The 17,452-nt window shown below is 38.8% G+C and overlaps 1 protein-coding gene across 2 annotated transcripts in view; it reads left to right on the plus strand.

Moving 5' to 3' along the window:
* Nucleotides 1-1,168: 1,168 nt before the first annotated feature.
* Nucleotides 1,169-17,452, plus strand: part of elovl2 (ELOVL fatty acid elongase 2) — a 51,672-nt gene continuing 35,388 nt past the window's right edge. Inside the window, exons 1-7 of one of the 2 annotated variants that reach the window (XM_047150296.2) lie at nt 1,169-1,327; nt 5,984-6,047; nt 7,400-7,587; nt 8,295-8,372; nt 9,537-9,708; nt 10,004-10,128; nt 16,435-16,672. In XM_047150296.2, the coding sequence (XP_047006252.1) occupies nt 1,310-1,327; nt 5,984-6,047; nt 7,400-7,587; nt 8,295-8,372; nt 9,537-9,708; nt 10,004-10,128; nt 16,435-16,542 (753 nt within the window). In that variant the 5' untranslated portion in view covers nt 1,169-1,309 and the 3' untranslated portion in view covers nt 16,543-16,672. Of the gene's footprint in view, nt 1,328-5,983; nt 6,048-7,399; nt 7,588-8,294; nt 8,373-9,536; nt 9,709-10,003; nt 10,129-16,434; nt 16,673-17,452 lie in introns of those variants that run through there. The other variant, XM_017452845.3, reaches the window with a different exon arrangement.

Below are 17,452 nucleotides of genomic sequence, written 5' to 3' on the forward strand. Positions count from 1 at the left end.
CTTTGCCTACACACACACACACACACACACACACACACACTCTCTTGAACTATGTTGGACAGTTTTTCGTGTTTCTTATGGCTATTTTAACGCTTGCTTTGCAGTTTTTGTTTTTTTATTTTTATTTTTAAATAAACATATGTCTAAAAAGTCTTAGTAGTAAATGGTGCAAATACAAGCGTGGAAGCCGCTTTCATGAACGATACGATGGCCTATCGTATGCGTGTCACCTATGAGAAGGTTGAGAACAATAATGTAATCAAATCCGGGCAGCCTTTAACCCCGTCAGTTCACATGTGTGTTCTTATCGGTTTTCTTGGCACGCGCACCCCTCTTCCGTAGGAGGACCAACCAGAAAGCATAAGCAGCGTCACCCCACATTATCCGCCATCAGCCCACCGCTCTGTAGCCATTCACGCGCGCGCCGCGTTGGACCTATGCCAGTAAGCGCGACCTTGATTGTGCGCATGCACGCGCTGGAGGCCCCCTTCAAGCAGAACCGGGCACGCGCTTCGATACTGGTATATAGTAATTTAGTTAGTTGAGAACTTAATAGCCTATTTTGATTAAATGTTCTCTTAGTTACCGTTAACGAATAAAATACTTATTTCCATTGCTGACTGATAAATACACCGTGCAGTGTTTTTGCTCTTAATTATTCTTACAATAAAAAGAGAGATATTAAACCCAAGTCTATGATTAAAAAAATGTCAACTTAGCTCTGGCTTGTAATCTTCATGATTACATTAATCATAACAGCAGAATGTGTGGCCAGTGTGATTGTATTGGCCAGTTTAACATTTGAGCCTCTTATATTCTTAGAATAAAGGGTTCTTCAAAGGTTTTCTGAGGATTCATTGGACAATTAAGGGATAACGTCCAAAAAAGGTTCTACTCATAACCTTTTCTGGGAAATACTCTGTTGTAGTGTTCCACAGAACCTTTGAGTGTTCCCAAGAGGGACAACAGAAGAATTCTCAAGGAATGCTGCATTATACACAGGAGTTTTCTGCACCAAAAAAAAAAAAAAACGAACTATTGAGATCGATGAAGCATGGGTGCCTGTTTCGCATCCAATATTTCCATGAACCTGGCAGGGCGCAAAATGTCTCAGTACCCACTATCGCGCAGACGTTTGGCTCAGTCGCCCCGCCCACCACACCTAATACCCCGCAGAGCAAGTACGAACCGTGGAGACGAGATAGGCGCGGCGTCTGGAACGACGTGTAATCACAGACAGCACAAGGTCTGTTCATTCACCAAGCGGCATCATTTCGTAGTCTAAAAAACGACAGAAAGAAGCCTAGCCATGGATTTCCTTGGAAAGGTAAGAAACAATGTGTGATGTATGCTGTTTAAGGTCTGTTCAGTGGGCGTGGTGGATCGACGTTGCTGCTTCTTCAGTTATCCATTCTGATTATTTTGAGCCAGGGGCGATGCTTTTTGTCTAGAAGGATGATTGTTAAGATTTATTTACTTCTTGCAGCATAATAATATATTAGGTGTGGTATTATTCAGGCACGACTCTAGGACTGAATAAAGATACATATTTAATGATTTACTTGAGGGGTTTCCTAACCTAATGGTCTACTCATATAGGACAGTTTTAAATATTACAATTTTAAAATATTTAAACTTAATTTGAAAGCCCTCCTTTATGCAGACAGGAATATCAGTCAACCTAAAATGAATAATCTTGATACATTAAAGTGTCTCATTTACATGGCTGAGCTTTGGTACCAGATAAAAGCAAATATGAAGATTTACAGTTGTGACTATAGAACCAGAGATTTCACTTAATCTACAAGTTTGCTTCTGCCTTCAAAATGAGTCATTAGAAACCACAACCCGAAGAGAAAAAAGGTGCACAAACTATTTAATTAGTAAAAGCTAGTGGTTGGCTTAGTTATAAACCCTCCATAAGTCCATATTTTCATCTAAACATTATTGATCATGAAGACTTAATGAACGTGTCATGTCTAATCACTGGCTGTGTATGATATTATATTTAATACTTAGTGTTTGTAATATAAGCTTAATCGTTTATGGTACACTTGAAAAACCTTTGATTTGTGGGTAGGATCATGTGCTTTGATACTTTGATACAGTTTTAATTTCATCAGCATACTGCTATAAAAACAAATGTATGATTGATGGCTCACTTGTCCAAGATACAGTCCCCTCTGAAACTACTGGCATGGCCAATTCATATTTTTTTTTGCTGTAGACTGAAGACATTTGGTTTTGAGATCAAAACATGAATATGGGAAGATAGTTTAGTATTTCAGCTTTTATTTCCTGGTATTTATATGTAGATGTGTTAAACAACATAGATCATAGCACATTTTGTATCAACCCAATTTGTAGGCGAGGAAAAATATGGGTACATGTGACTGACAAGTGTTTCTTGTTACCCAGGTGTGTCCTGTTAGATTGACTGTTTAAACAATAAATAGCACTGAACATCTACTCTAGATTTTGGCCTGCAGTTTCACCTGCGAAGACTGCATTTGTTGTTAAAAAGGATAAGCCAATTTGAAGATCTAGAGAGCTGTTTATGGGAGAAAAGCAAGCCATTTTGAATCTGAGAATATAGGGAAAATCAATTGCACAAACATTGGGCATAGCTAATGCAACAATTTGGAATTTCATGAAAAAGATACAACTGGTGTACTGAGCAACAGACACTAAATGGGTCGGCCAAGGAAAATAACAGCAGCTGATGACAGAAACATTGTGAGAGCTGTGAAGAAAAATCCAAAAACAACAGTCAGTGACATTACCAATAACCTCCACAGGGGAGGGGTGAAGGTACCGACAATTTGATAATATCAGTGAGCTGCACACTTCATGCAGTTATTGCAAGCAAATGATATGCAACCAAATACTGTGTTATTTACTTTAATTTATTTCAAGACTTATCTGTTCCTATACTTTTGCTCACCTAAAAAGGGTTGTGGTCTGATACAACATCTAATTTGACACATATAGATGTAAATACCAGGACATAAAAGCTGAAATCCTAAAGTCTCATCTCATATCCATTTTTTTTTTTGTAATCTTAAATGTCTGGTGTATAGCACAAAAAAATGAATTGGCATTGCTGTTCCAATAGTTTTGGAGGGGAATGTGTATAGTGCAAGGTGCCAGCTGGTGGGCTTATTTCCTTAAGTATATCCAAGATACAGAGAGTGTTTAAAGTGGTGTAGAAGGTAGCATTGCTGCCTCTAGAGTCAGCATTTCACATGGCCTCTCTGTGTCCATGTATGTTTTGTTGGTTTCCTCCCCCCTCCCAAAAACATGACCTTAGGTGTGTAGTTACTTGAAATTGCCACTTAGTGTGAATGAGTGTGTACATAGTGTAATATGATGGACTGGTGTCCCATCCAGTGTGTATTCCTGATTTGTGCCCATGATCCTGGGATAAGCTCTTGATCCATGTGACCCCGACCAAGATAAAGCAGTTGCTGAAGATGAAAGAATGAATGAAGGAATGAATGAATGAGGGTTTAAATGTTTTCTTTTTTCCATTCTTTCTTTACAGTCGATAAAAAGTGTACACACCCCTGTTAAAATGGCAGGTTTTTAAAAAATTAAACCAAGATAAAAATATGTCAGAACATTTTCCACCCTCAATGTGAAATTACATTGTATAAAAATTAAGTGAAAAACATTCATAAACATTTTAGGGAAAATTTAAAAAGTTACAATAACCTGGCTGCATAAGTGGTCACACCCCTAAACTAATACTTTGTTGAAGCACCTTTTGATTTTATTACACCACTCACTCATTTTGGGTAAGAGTCTATCTTCTCCAATCTTGACTTGGCAATATTGACTTTACTATTTCTTGCAAAAACATTCTAGATCCATCAAATTATAACGGCATCTCCTGTGCACAGACCACTTCAGGTCACCCACAGATTTTTAGTTGGATTCAGGTCTGGGTTCTGGCTAGATCATTCAAAAACATTGAGTTTCTTTTGGTTAATCCATTTCTTTGTTGATTTGCATGTATGCTTTGGGTCATTGTCATGCTGATAGGTGGAATTCCTCTTCTGCTAACTAGCACACATCTGAAGGTTTTGCACTAATGTTGACTGGTATTTGTAGCTATTCATGATTCCTTCCAACTTGATAAACACCCCAGTTCTGGCTGAAGAAAAGCAGCTCTAAAGCATGATGCTGCCACCACCATGCTTCATCATGGGTATGGTGTTCTTTTGCTGATGTGCTTTTTTTTTTGCACCAAACATACCTTTTGGAATTATGGAATTATTATACCTTTTGGAATTGGTCTCATCAGACCATAACACATTTTGCCACATGGTTTGGGGTGAGTTAGTTGGGCTTGGATGTTTTTTGTAAGAAAGGGCTTCCCTCTAGCCACCCTACCCCACAGCCCAGACATGTGAGCTCCTTTAATGTTGCCATAGGTTTTTTGGTTGCATCCCTGTTAAGTTTTTGTCTTGTACTTTTAGAAATTTTGGAGGAGCATCCTGCTCTTGGTGATGTCACTGTGGTGCTCCATTTTCTCTATTTGTTGATGATGGTCTTCACAGTGTTCCATGGTACATGTAATATTTTGGAAATTCTTTTATGCCTCTCTGCTGCTTGATTATATTCAACAAGTGAGATACCATGCATACTTTGTAAGCTCTTTGCAGACCATGGCTTCAGCAGTCATTTGAAGCCAAGAAGATGTGAAGTCAAATCTACAGAAACAGCTGGTCTTTATTTGGGGTTAATCAGAATAATTTCATAGATGATTACTTTTGAACATGAGATTGAATGTGATTGGTTCATTCTGAACACAGCCATGTCCTTAATTATAAAAGCTTTATTTTAACTTAGTTATTGTAACTTTTTTATTTTTCCTATTTTTCCCTAAATGTTTCTAATTGTTTTTTCACTTAATTTTTATGTTATAATTTTACATCAAGGGTGGAAAAAGTTGACATGATTTATTTTGGCTTCTTTCTTTCTTTTCTTTTCTTTCTTTTTTTTTTTTTTACATCACAAAAACCTGCCATTTTAACAGGGGTGTGTAGGCTTTTTATATGCATTTATATGTATATATTTTTCCATGCATCAGATAATAAGACAAATTGGAGCATATATATACGTACACAAAACAGTTTTAAAAAATTCCGAAATATACCCAAAAAAAAAAAAATTCCAAGGGTTCTGGATTTTGTCAGCTCTCCCCTTGGACAGTGGGATTCACTACCACCTCCTTTCTGTCTGATCCAACCAGGTCACTCTACCTTCTTTTTGTCACCAAATACCTTGTATTGTGCTCAATCAATGAACAGTAAGGTTCTTAGGAGGACAATGTGGCACTGTTTTAAAATGGCCACTCACAGGAAAATTGAGTCTGTCTCTCTCTCTCTCTCTCTCTCTCTCTCTCTCTCTCTCTCTCTCTCTCTCTCTCTCTCTCTCTCTCTCTCACACACACACACACACACACACACACACACACACACACACACACACACACACACACACACACACACACACACACACACACACACACAGACAGAGAGAAAGAGACAGAAAGAAGCAGGCAGTGACCTGTAAAATGAGAAAGGACTTATCATTTTCTTTTATGCTGATTAAGTGTGAACATAATAAATTTAGGAAGTTCATTAGAAATAATAGATTGAACAGAAAAAGAAACTTTGAGCCTTAAAAGTGGTCATGACAACAGTAGTTCTGCCGTACTATTCAAGTACTTCATTGGGCAATTTTACATCCAATTTGTTTCATTTTTCTCATCTAAACATTTTCAACTGAAAACCACCCTATACATCACTGACAGTGAATTATTTTGACTTAAAGATCAGTGTTGCTTATACACAACAGATCTTCAATTAAGTCTGTGAGTTTTTCTGGAAAAGTTTTCAATTTGGGAGATCAGATAGACTCAAGACAGCTTACCAGCAATTCCCACATATTTCTTTTAACTTTTTGTGCATTTCAGAACCATTTCTATGCCATTGACACATGGTTAAACTCTGCAGTGGATAAACTATTTGGAGAGAGAGGTTTGTGATTTTTTTTTTTTTTTAAATCTCTTTTCATTAGCCTCTACATTCTTGGTTATTAAAATACCTTTTACCCCTGACTTCTAGTGACTGTTTCTTACCTTTTCTCATTTTTACATCCTTAAATGGTTATATGAACTTTAACACACTTAGCTTTGGCTGGGCATTCCAAATAATAATACCATCTCTGATTTAGCAGAGCTTTTTTACTGCAGCCAAAATTGCATGGAAAATATCTACCTCTGTTTTGGATGTATAATGGTATTGCAGGGGATATTAATTTGTTGATGTTAATTATATGATACAAATTAATATCCACTGCAATACCATTATACATGCAAAACAGAGGTAGATATTTTTCATGCAATTTTGGCAGCAGTAAAAAAGCTCTGCTAAATCAGAGATGGTACTATAATTTGGAATGCCCAGCCAAAGTTAAGTGTGTTAAAGTTCATATAACCATTTAAGTCATATTAATGATACAAATGCAGATGGAATGCCACTTCTGATTCTTGAGGAAAATTGAGTGCCAAGCTTATTGAATGGGTGCTAAAGAAATTTTCCATTTGAGTTCATGCTTGTAGAGTAATTAATATTCATACTCACTAAAAGTGTCCCCTTCCTTCTCAAGTGCTGACTAGGACAAGACCACAGAGGAATACAAATGTCTCAGATCAGTCTAGTGCTTTCAGTTAACCCCAGGATCTCTGGTCATTAATTAACATAGCCCCTGGAAATAAAAATGAGCTAATGAAAGACAGACAATGATGTATCCCTATATTATCATCCATATTACTACTGCTGAGTAAAAGCTCTTCTCTGTGTTTCCCAAAAACCATGACTGCTTATGAAACATTGAGTTGTGATTCTCAAGTATATATGATATTTATTGTTGCACAAAAGCATATGATATCAGTGTAAAGAACAGAGAACGGGACTACATACTTGGTCTGACCTTGCAAACTATCTGACTTCCACTGGCTATAGGCCTCTAAGGTCTTAGAGTACTGGAGAATTCTGTTAATTCATAGTATAAGACAAGAAGCTATTGTTTGCCAGTGTGAAAATACAACAGAACCGTAGGATCTTGGCAAATCCAAATGAGCTTATGTAAAGCAGAACAAACACTGTAATAATGAATAAAAAACTATTTTTGTCTTACTTTCTCAGAAAAAAGAATGTAAAATCTGTTATTTTATGATTCTGATTTAGTTATTGAACATGCATAATTAATTGTAGGCCTACATAGCAATGTGTTTATACATAACAATGGCTAGATGAATGTGTCTTGTTCTAATAATAATGGTGTAATTATTTGGACTATGATCTTATTAATATGTGTTTGATGGTAGATCCAAGAGTACGAGGTTGGCTGCTACTGGACTCCTGCACACCCACTCTGGTCCTCACCTTCATCTACCTCCTGATAGTCTACTTGGGACCAAAGTACATGAAAAACAAGACAGCTTACTCTCTGAAGAATGTATTGCTATTGTACAACTTCGGTGTCACTATGCTGTCCTTCTACATGCTAGTGGAGGTAAGAGGAAGGGAGAGAGCAAAGAATTTAAAAGAAATAAAGAATGAGAATGCAACTAGCAGCAAGGGAAGTAATAAAAGAATAAATCCAGAACGCAAGAGAGAGTGGAAAGGCTGACAATGAGAGTGAAAATGTGTGTTTTATATCTTGACCCCACAAGGATAGGAATATCTGACAGTTTTAAGCTTTTGTGGACATTTTTTGCAGCTTCTATTTAAATAACTATAATAGCCAAAATGCTTTTTGGTTACAGAAGTTAAGGTTCTGGTTTGAATTAGGTGTAAGCACAGCATTAATTCCCTGCACTGATAATTATCCCAATGGAAGGTCCTCACACAAGGATAGTAAGACAAACATGTAATTATGTCTGAAAAGTGATTTTCTACTTAGAGGATAGAATGACGGCATCGCACAAAGTATACACAGACGAGCCAAAACATTATGCTACATAGCACATGTAAAGAAGAGAGGAGTGAGGCACTGTATAACAGAAGAAAAACAAAGTGGGGCTTTCCCTCTTTCCCACATCCTTTTTTTATTTACTCTGCACTTTTACATGTTCAATGGTTTTTATCACTTCCAGAGAAAGCTTCAATCTCTCTCTCTCTCTCTCTCTCTCTCTCTCTCTCTCTCTCTCTCTCTCTCTCTCTCTCTCTCTCTCTCTCTCTCTCTCTCTCTCTCTCTCTCTCTCTCTCTCAATTTGGTAGCTTATCTCAGCAACCTGGTCAGCAGACTACAAACTGAAATGTCAAGGGCTGTTTGATGCAGGGGAGGGTGACATCAGGGTAAGTTAGAAACATTACACCTCGCATCAGTTTCTAATCCAAATCAGCTAATCAATTGTTAATGTTTTGGGCATCACTGTTTCATGACATTTCTTTAGGAGAAGGTCCTCTCATCAGAATAAATTATCTGATTTGGTAAACTTGTTCTTAAAGCTGCTCTACATATCTTTTGGGAATTTGGAGACCTCTCTGTCAGAAATATGATATTGCAAGCAACTTTAACAGAAAACTAACATTCAAGTACAGTATTAAGACTTGTTCAATACGTGTTCTGAGAATGTAGACACCATCACAGAAGTGTTACAAACCTAAACAGTTTATTATGCACGTAATTGTGACTATCACAGTTATGGATTACTAGGTGAAACATTCAGTTTGACACCAGCTATAAGAAATGCAGAGTCAATTCAACAGCTGATGGTGTATATCGCCATCTGAGCAATTAGCTATGGGAAGATATAAGTATATAACTTCAGCAATTTAGAAAGAAGTAAGGACAATAGTTAAGTGGCTAGTTTTGGCTAGTAATCCAGCTTCGTACAGACAGGAGCTCACAAAGGGAACCATTATTTTCAGAGCATGCGAAACAATATCTGAGTACTGTTTTGCATTGTACCAAAAACACAAAGCATTTTGGTTTCATGTTGTTCTTTACAATTATGCTTGTAAATCCATATTCAATAAATGTTCGAGTCACTCAATGTTGTTGAGGTAGAGGGATGGGGAAATGTGTACATTTTTATTGCTGAATTCCTATGCTAGTACAGTGCATCAGGATTCGGGAAAAAATAAAACAGCAAATAAACTCTTAATTTAAATGTGGCTTAATGTGATTCCCAGTAACATTTGAAATTAGACCCCACATGGGGTGGCGAGCAGACCTGAAACAAATCCTTATATGTACAATAATTCCTAGTTTGGTAGCCCCTTCTCTATAACTGTTCATAGCTGTTTTTGTATAATGCATCAGTGTAACAGCTAAAACATAGTCAGCCAAGCAGAACATTGATGTAAGAGTAGGATCTTCCATCATAGTAAATGTCTAATCGATTGTTTCACAATAAAGGAATGTTTTATATTTTTTTATATTTTATTAAGGCCTCATGTAATTATATTTGAGCAATTCACTACTGTTGTTCCTCTTTCTCTTTCTTGTCTGGGCAGGTAGCGAAAGTGTTGTGGTGGTACTACTTTTCTAAGCTGATTGAGTTTCTTGACACCATCTTCTTTATACTAAGAAAGAAGAACAATCAGATCACCTTCTTGCATGTGTATCACCACGCCTCCATGTTTAACATCTGGTGGTGTGTTCTCAACTGGATCCCTTGTGGACAGAGTAAGTATACACAGTTATGTTCTAAGACAGACACGCGAGTTGCTGCCATATGTTTGGCTGATTGGATAATTTCAAGAATGACCAGGTAAGTCGTAAGCCAAGGAATCAGAGGAGAAAAGAGGTGGGGGTTGTAATCACCTACAGACTCAATGTACATGCAGTTTAAAATGTGTTTCTCAAATACCAGACACAGTAGTGTACCATTTAGCTTTATCTAATTTATTATTTATAAGACCGAAGATATGTCTTCAAAATGGGATTGACTTGGCTGATGTGCGGCATGATTTGTGTGCAGGTTTCTTTGGACCCACACTGAACAGCTTCATCCATGTGCTGATGTATTCATACTACAGCTTGTCCACCATTCCCTCCATGCACAACTACCTGTGGTGGAAACGCTATCTCACACAGGCGCAGCTGGTCAGTACAATAATGCAAGCTAATGTTTTTTTTCACAAATACTTTATATACAATTAGTCTAATGAATATGAAAAATAATATTAATATAATGTCAGTCCATATTGCTCTGAGAGTAACAAGGCATTTTGAAATGTTCAGAAACAGGAATGTGAACCATAATGCAAAGTTTAATTTCCAAAATGACAAATCCAGGACACAAAAATAATGCCTTCCATTTACTGTATAAAGCACTTTTGTAACATCGCTTATTTGTCGCTGTACAAAAAAAAACCCCATCGGAAATCGAAGGGAAAAGTGTTGGGAGAAAGGGTACATTTTAAGTTGTCTCTTAAAATTAGAGAAGGAAGTGCAGCCATCAAGGTCCTGGGGAGTAGCTGGCACGGTGACACCATGTATTATAAGTTGGAATTCATTCATGACTTTAGATCATTCAATTAATGAGCTAGGAGAAAGTGCTGTGCTGGACCATGTAGTATGGTATAGTGTGGATACTGTGTAGTATGGATTTATGTTATAAATTGGTATCTATCAGAAAGGTAAAATACAAACCAATCATGAGCCAGGCTGGAAATACAGATAGAGATTGTGCAAGAGCAGAATGTCATGGTTAAAAGATGTACTGAAATCTAACAGAGTAAGAAAGTTGATGGCACCAGCAACAGCAGAAATGAATAGATCATTTGTGACTCTAAGAAGGGAACTTGCAATACTATGAAGCGTACAGAAACCTGATTGGAAAGTATTGATCATTGACCTTCACTCTTTGGTATTTGGACAGAAATTTAATATTAGAAATTGGTCTATAATTAGAATGCTCATTAGGGTCTGTATATTTGGGAACAAGTATTACAGAAGCAGTTTTGGGATTTGACAGAAAAAAATGTGTATCAAGACCTGTTAAAAAAGTAGGATATGTGGCAATAGATAGCATAGAAGACCAAACTTTAAGAATGGAAGATGAAGTGGGATCAAACTGACAAGTGGAGGGGTTGGATTTTGACATGAGTACAGCGACAAAGTCGGGGTAAGGTATTGGTAAAGTGGGTTCAGCTAAGAGTTGGGATGTGGTTCTGAGTTGAGTTGATAGTTAAGAAATATTAGGTAAATGTTGATAGTTTCTACCGATTTTATCCTTGAAAGAACTTCATATTGGACTGAAGAGCTAAGTGTGTCTAAAGAACTTCATATTGGACTGGAGAGATAGGTGTGTCTGCATGGATGGCTTAAGGAATTTGTAAAAAAAAAAAACAAAGATTCAGAAACATGTTGGGTCTTGACCTTTTGTGATTCAGTGATTCACTCCAAATAACAAAATGTATCACCTAGTGTAGAGCCTTATATGTTGAAAAAAGAAAAGTTGATGGAACACAGGGACAAGAGAGATGGGATACTAAGAATATGTATATTCAGAGATAAGCCTATATATATATATATATATATATATATATATATATATATATATATATATATATATATATATATATATATATATATATATATATATATATATATATATATATGTATATGTGTGTGTGTGTATGTATGTATGTATCTCACAAAAGTGAGTACACCCCTCACATTTTTGTAAATATTTGATTATAACATTTAATGTGACAACACTGAAGAAATGACACTTTGCTACAATGTAAAGTATTGAGTGTACAGCTTGTGTAACAGTATAAATTTTCTGTCCCCTTAAAATAACTCAACACACAGCCATTAATGTCTAAACCGCTGGCAACAAAAGTGAGTACACCCCTAAGTGAAAATGTCCAAATTGGGCGCAAATTGTCAATATTTTGTGTGGCCACCATTATTTTCCAGCACTGCCTTAACCCTCTTGGGCATGGAGTTCACCAGAGCTTCATAGGTTGCCACTGGAGTCCTCTTCCACTCCTCCATGATGACATCACGGAGCTGGTGGATGTTAGAGACCTTGTGCTCCTCCACCTTCCGTTTGAGGATGTCCCACAGATGCTCAGTAGGGTTTAGGTCTGGAGACATGCTTGGTTAGTCCTTTAGCAAGCCAGTGGTCGTCTTGGAGGTGTGTTTGGGGTCGTTATCATGCTGGAATACTGCCCAGCGGCCCGGTCTCCAAAGAGAGGGGATCATGCTCTGCTTCAGTATGTCACAGTACATGTTGGCATTCATGGTTCCCTCAATGAACTGTAGCTCCCCAGTGCCAGCAGCACTCATGCAGCCCCAGACCACGACACTGCCACCACTATGCTTGACTGTAGGCAAGACACACTTGTTTTCTTGTTTTTGTACTCCTCACCTGGTTGCCGCCACACACACTTGACACGATCAGACTACAGGCATGGTTCTAGTAATCCATGTCCTTAGTCTGTTTGTCTTCAGCAAACTGTTTGCGGGCTTTCTTGGGCATTATCTTTAGAAGAGGCTTCCTTCTGGGACGATAGCCATGCAGACCAATTTGATGCAGTGTGCGGCGTATGGTTTAAGCACTGACAGGCTGACCCCCCACCCCTTCAACCTCTGCAGCAATGCTGGCAGCACACATACTAAATACTGAACTAGGGAGCTGGTTGAAACATACTCTGGCTGTTGTCATTTTTGACATTTTATTTGCCTTTCCTGCTTTAGTCTGTTTGCCTGATCGTTTGATCATTGCCTGTCTTCATTGTTGATTTTGCCTTGCCCTTTGACTTATATTCTCTTAAATAAAAACTCTTAACTGCACTTCCATCTGTCCTGAAGCTCATTACATGACAGATTACTTCACCTACACCATGGATGCAGCAAGAGAGCAAGGAGAGCATCATGCCTGCTTAACAAGGAATGTCTGACCAGCATTTAACTCAGTCCAGTTTCCCCAGTGGACTGCCATAGACCTCCTGAATCCATATGATAGATTTTTAGACTAGCTGAAGCTGTTCCTGTGCCACTGCCAATTATATTTTTCGAGCTGGCAAACCCAAACTTGCCAAGAGGCAGTGGCTCAGGTTCACCCTAACTCAGTGGGTGGAGCATCTGGCCAGTACAGGGTCCAGTGGACTCAACAATATCACTCAGTTTGTGGAACTATTTATAAAGGAGTTTGGGAATCCAGGGCAGAACCATAACCTGCATGAGCTTTTGAAGGGGATCAGCATGATGAGCAAGCCTGATCCTCTGTTCCACACTTTTTATCAGTGGATTGACAGGGTGGCCTCAACGGCTCAGCTCCAGCCCCAGGCCGACAGGGCTGCAGTGGGGGTGCCACAGGCGTGCAAGACCAAGGGCTGCCATAAAGAAGCCGAACTACAGTGTCCAAAGTGTATTAAACTCAGGATACACGGATCATATTTCTGCTCGCAAGAATGTTTCAAAGGCAGCTGGCATGCCCACAAACAGTTCCACAAGAGAACAAGAGCAGCGCTCCAGCCAGAGGTCAATGTGGCGACCTCGGCTCCAGAGCTCCAGCCTGAGACCTACAAGGTTGTCTCCCCTGCCGAGCTCCAGTCGGAGGTCAATGTGGTGATCTCATCTCCAGAGCTCCAGCATGAGACCCATGAGGTCTCCTCTGCAGAGCTCCAGCCAGAGGTCAGCATGGTAACCTCAACTCCAAAGCTCAAGCCAGCAACCCATGAGGTGGTCTCATCTGCAAAGCTTCTACTGGATGTCAACGTGGTGACCTCCTCTCCAAAGCTCCAGCCTGAGACCCATGATGAGGTCTCACCTGCTGAGCTCCAGATGGAGGTCAATGTGGCAACCTCAGCTCCAGAGCTCCTGTCTGAGATCCACAAGGTAGTCTCCTGCTTAGGTCCAGTTGGAGATCAACGTAGTAACCGCCTCCCCAAGGAGGAGATCAGTGCCCCTGAGATCAATGAGGTAGTCTCACCTGACACGCTTCAGCCAGAGGTCAACGTGGTGACCTCAACTCCAGTGCTCCTACCTGAAATCCACAAACGGGTCTCATCTGCCGAGCCCCAGCATGAGGTCAATGAGGTGACATTCCATGCCAAGTTCCAATCAGACGTTGATGAGACGGCTTCCCAAGTCATGTATTAGCAGAAAGCCAACAAGGCGAGCTCAGTCTGAGGTCGATGAGACGGCCTCCCAATTGATGTTCCTGCTAGAGGTCGACGAGGCGGCCTCCCAAACCCTGTTCCTGTCTGAGGGCGATGAAACGAAATCTAAACCTCATTACATGACACAAATTATTGAACTATTATTTGTTATGATCTGACCCCAGATAAATGTTATTTAAGCAAATTAGACACATACTGCAATTATAAACTAATGCCAAGGTCTCTGGAAAGAGGTTTGGTAAGCTTATATTTAGGTTCCAGTCAGGGGATCAGTGCGGCGGCAAAGACGTCTTCCACTGGTGAAGTGGATTGCGTGCAGTCACGTTCCAGTAAGGATTCCAAAAAGCTTACCCTTAATCATACTGTTGCCTCTCTTCTTGTCAGGTCAGAGATTCAGGATGGTTGTTTCTGTTAATGTCTTCTACCTCACAGGCCAAAGACTCAAAATGTGGTGTTAATGTCTCTTTCTTTGTAAGGTTAGAACCTCTATCCTTACCGGGGAGGTACCTTTATCCCTTTCTGATGAGGAGATTGTAATCTGGTGCCTTTCCATTCAGGCAATGTGATTAGCTATTGATGCCAGATGTGTCCACAGTGCAGCCCACCCTAGTGTGGAACTCATTTGCATAGTTTAAAGTACACAGTTGGAGAAGTGTCTATAAGTTTGCCTATGCATTATTTCTTTTCAAAATCTCTTTCAAAATATTATAGGCATTGCGCTGGACACAGAGTCCAAAACATGGAAACAAGAAATGGTTGAACTATCACCCATGCATTCATTTATGCATTAATAAGTCAGCTCATATAAACTGTTGTGTCGACAATCATTACCCATTAACATAAACTGATTTTTACATGAATGTGAAGTGGATGTGTCACACTTTGTCAAATTTAAGGATTCAAAACATATGTATGAATGGATTGCATTGGTCTTTGTGGCCTTTCTTTGTTTCATCCACTGCTGCTGCATCCAGATATCCTAAGGAATTTTTATGGCAGTGTTGACCTAAACCTTAGGAATGAGTTTGGTGGTTAGGGTCAACTTGTGGTCCAATGAGAAGTTCTTCTTCATGTGGATATGGGTGATTGGGGGGGGCTCCTTCCCTGCCCTGTAAAAGGTGTCTGGCAGTTGTCTTAGCAGCTTATCTGATGACGCCAGACAGAGGTATTTCTAGGATTTGAAAACATCAGGGGCTGAGCCCAAAACGTCAGGGGCATATATGTGTATATTAAAATCAGGCTGTATTAAATCTGTTTAATATACATACAACAGTCTATGATAAACTAAATCTTCTGAAAAGACTGTTTGTTGATCCTGTTGTATGCTGCATCTGTCAATTCACTCATGTGGTAACTTGCAGATCTTGACCGTTCAATATGGCAAATGGCGATGAATCGTGGTTATTAAGAAAACATTGCCAATGAGGCATCTACGTATATACAATGGTGCTTGAAAGTTTGTGAACGCTTTAGAATTTTCTATATATCTGCTTAAATATGACCTAAAACACAGATTTCACATAAGTCCGAAAAGTACACAAAGAAAACCCAATTAAACAAATCAGACAAAAATATTATACTTGCTCATTTATTTCTTGAGGAAAATGATCCACTATTGCATATCTGTGAGTGGCAAAAGTATGTGAAACTCTAGGATTAGCAGGTAATTTGAAGGTGAAATTAGATCAGTGGGATAATGATCAGGTGTGAGTGAGCACACTGTTAGTTTTATTTAAAAAACGGGGATCTATCAAAGTCTTATCTTCACAACACATGTTTGTGGAAGTGTATCATGGCACAAAGATAAGGGATTGCTGCCTCTCTGCAGTTTGCTAAAGATCAGGTAGACTAGCCAGAAGGCTATTGGAAAAATGTTTTGTGGACGGATGAGACCAAAATAGAATTTTTCCTTTAAATGAGAAGCGTTATGTTTGAAGAAAGGAAAACACTGAATTCCAGCATAAGAACCTTATCCAATCTGTGAAACATAGTGATGGTAGTTTCATGGTTTGGGCCTATTTTGCTGTATCTGAGCTGGAAAGACTTGCCATCATTGATGAAACAATGAATTCTCAATTATACCTGCGAATTCTAAAGGAAAATGTCAGGACAACTGTTCATGAATTGAATCCACAGAGAAAGTGAGTCATGAAGCAAGACAATGACCCTAAGCACACAAGTGGTTCTAGAATGGTTAAAGAAGAATAAAGTTAATGTTTTGGAATGGCCAAATCAAAGTCCTAACCTTAATCCAATATAACTGTTGTGAAAGGACCTGAAGCAAGCAATTCATGTGAGGAAACCCACCAACATCCCAGAGTGGAAGCTGTTCTGTACTGAGGAATGGACAAAATTCCCCAAAGTCGATGTGCAGGACTGAACAAGACTATTACTGGAAACATTACATTTGCAGTTATTGCTGCACAACGGGGTCACACCAGATACTGAAAGCAAAGGTTCACATATTTTTGCCACTCACAGATATGTAATATTGGATCATTTGCTCAATCAATAAATGACCAAGTATAATATTTTTGTCTCATTTGTTTAATTATGTTCTTTTTTATCTACTTTTAGGACTTTTGTGAAAATCTGATGTTTTAAGTCATATTTATGCAGAAATGTAGAAAATTCTAAAGGTTTCATAAACTTTCAAGCACCTCTGTGTGTGGGTGTGTGTGTTCTCGCTCACTGTAATCATTGAGAGAGAGACTTTAGAAGTCAGCATCCCATACTGTAATCAGAGACAGTGCTGTACTAAGTTTAAACAAATAACGTTTACTTAATTCCTATCACATTTCCACTAAACTCCTGGGCAGTGCCAGGCAAAAAAAATAATAATTCAGAGCTAGACTAAAATCATTACTCATCATTAGTAATCATCAATGTCCTAGCGAGGACCTGATGCCCGGCAGTTGTTTGTTCATTCACTAAGATCCAATCACAATGTGGCAAACCTTTCTCCATCCTGGTTGTTAGAGAGGGGCCCTGTTATAAACTGGGCCCTGGAATGCCATCTTTGCAGCTGTTCACTACATCTACTCCCTGCTCAGACTAACCGAGGACCTGAAGTTGTTGATCTGGGCAATGTACTGAAAAATGAACAGCAGACATAAAACACAAACCTCATCCTTTGACCATTTCCATTTCAGTAAACTTATAATTCAATTGTATATCAGCAATACTAAACAAGTTACATAGGAACTTACATGTAAACAGAAAGGAAATCATGGATAGTCTAAAGGGGAAAATTATGAAGACTATTCCGTAATGTATATAGAATAAAGCAA

This window comes from Ictalurus punctatus, chromosome 23 (assembly GCF_001660625.3).
Source record: "Ictalurus punctatus breed USDA103 chromosome 23, Coco_2.0, whole genome shotgun sequence".
In the NCBI taxonomy this organism is placed as follows: Eukaryota; Metazoa; Chordata; class Actinopteri; order Siluriformes; family Ictaluridae; genus Ictalurus; species Ictalurus punctatus.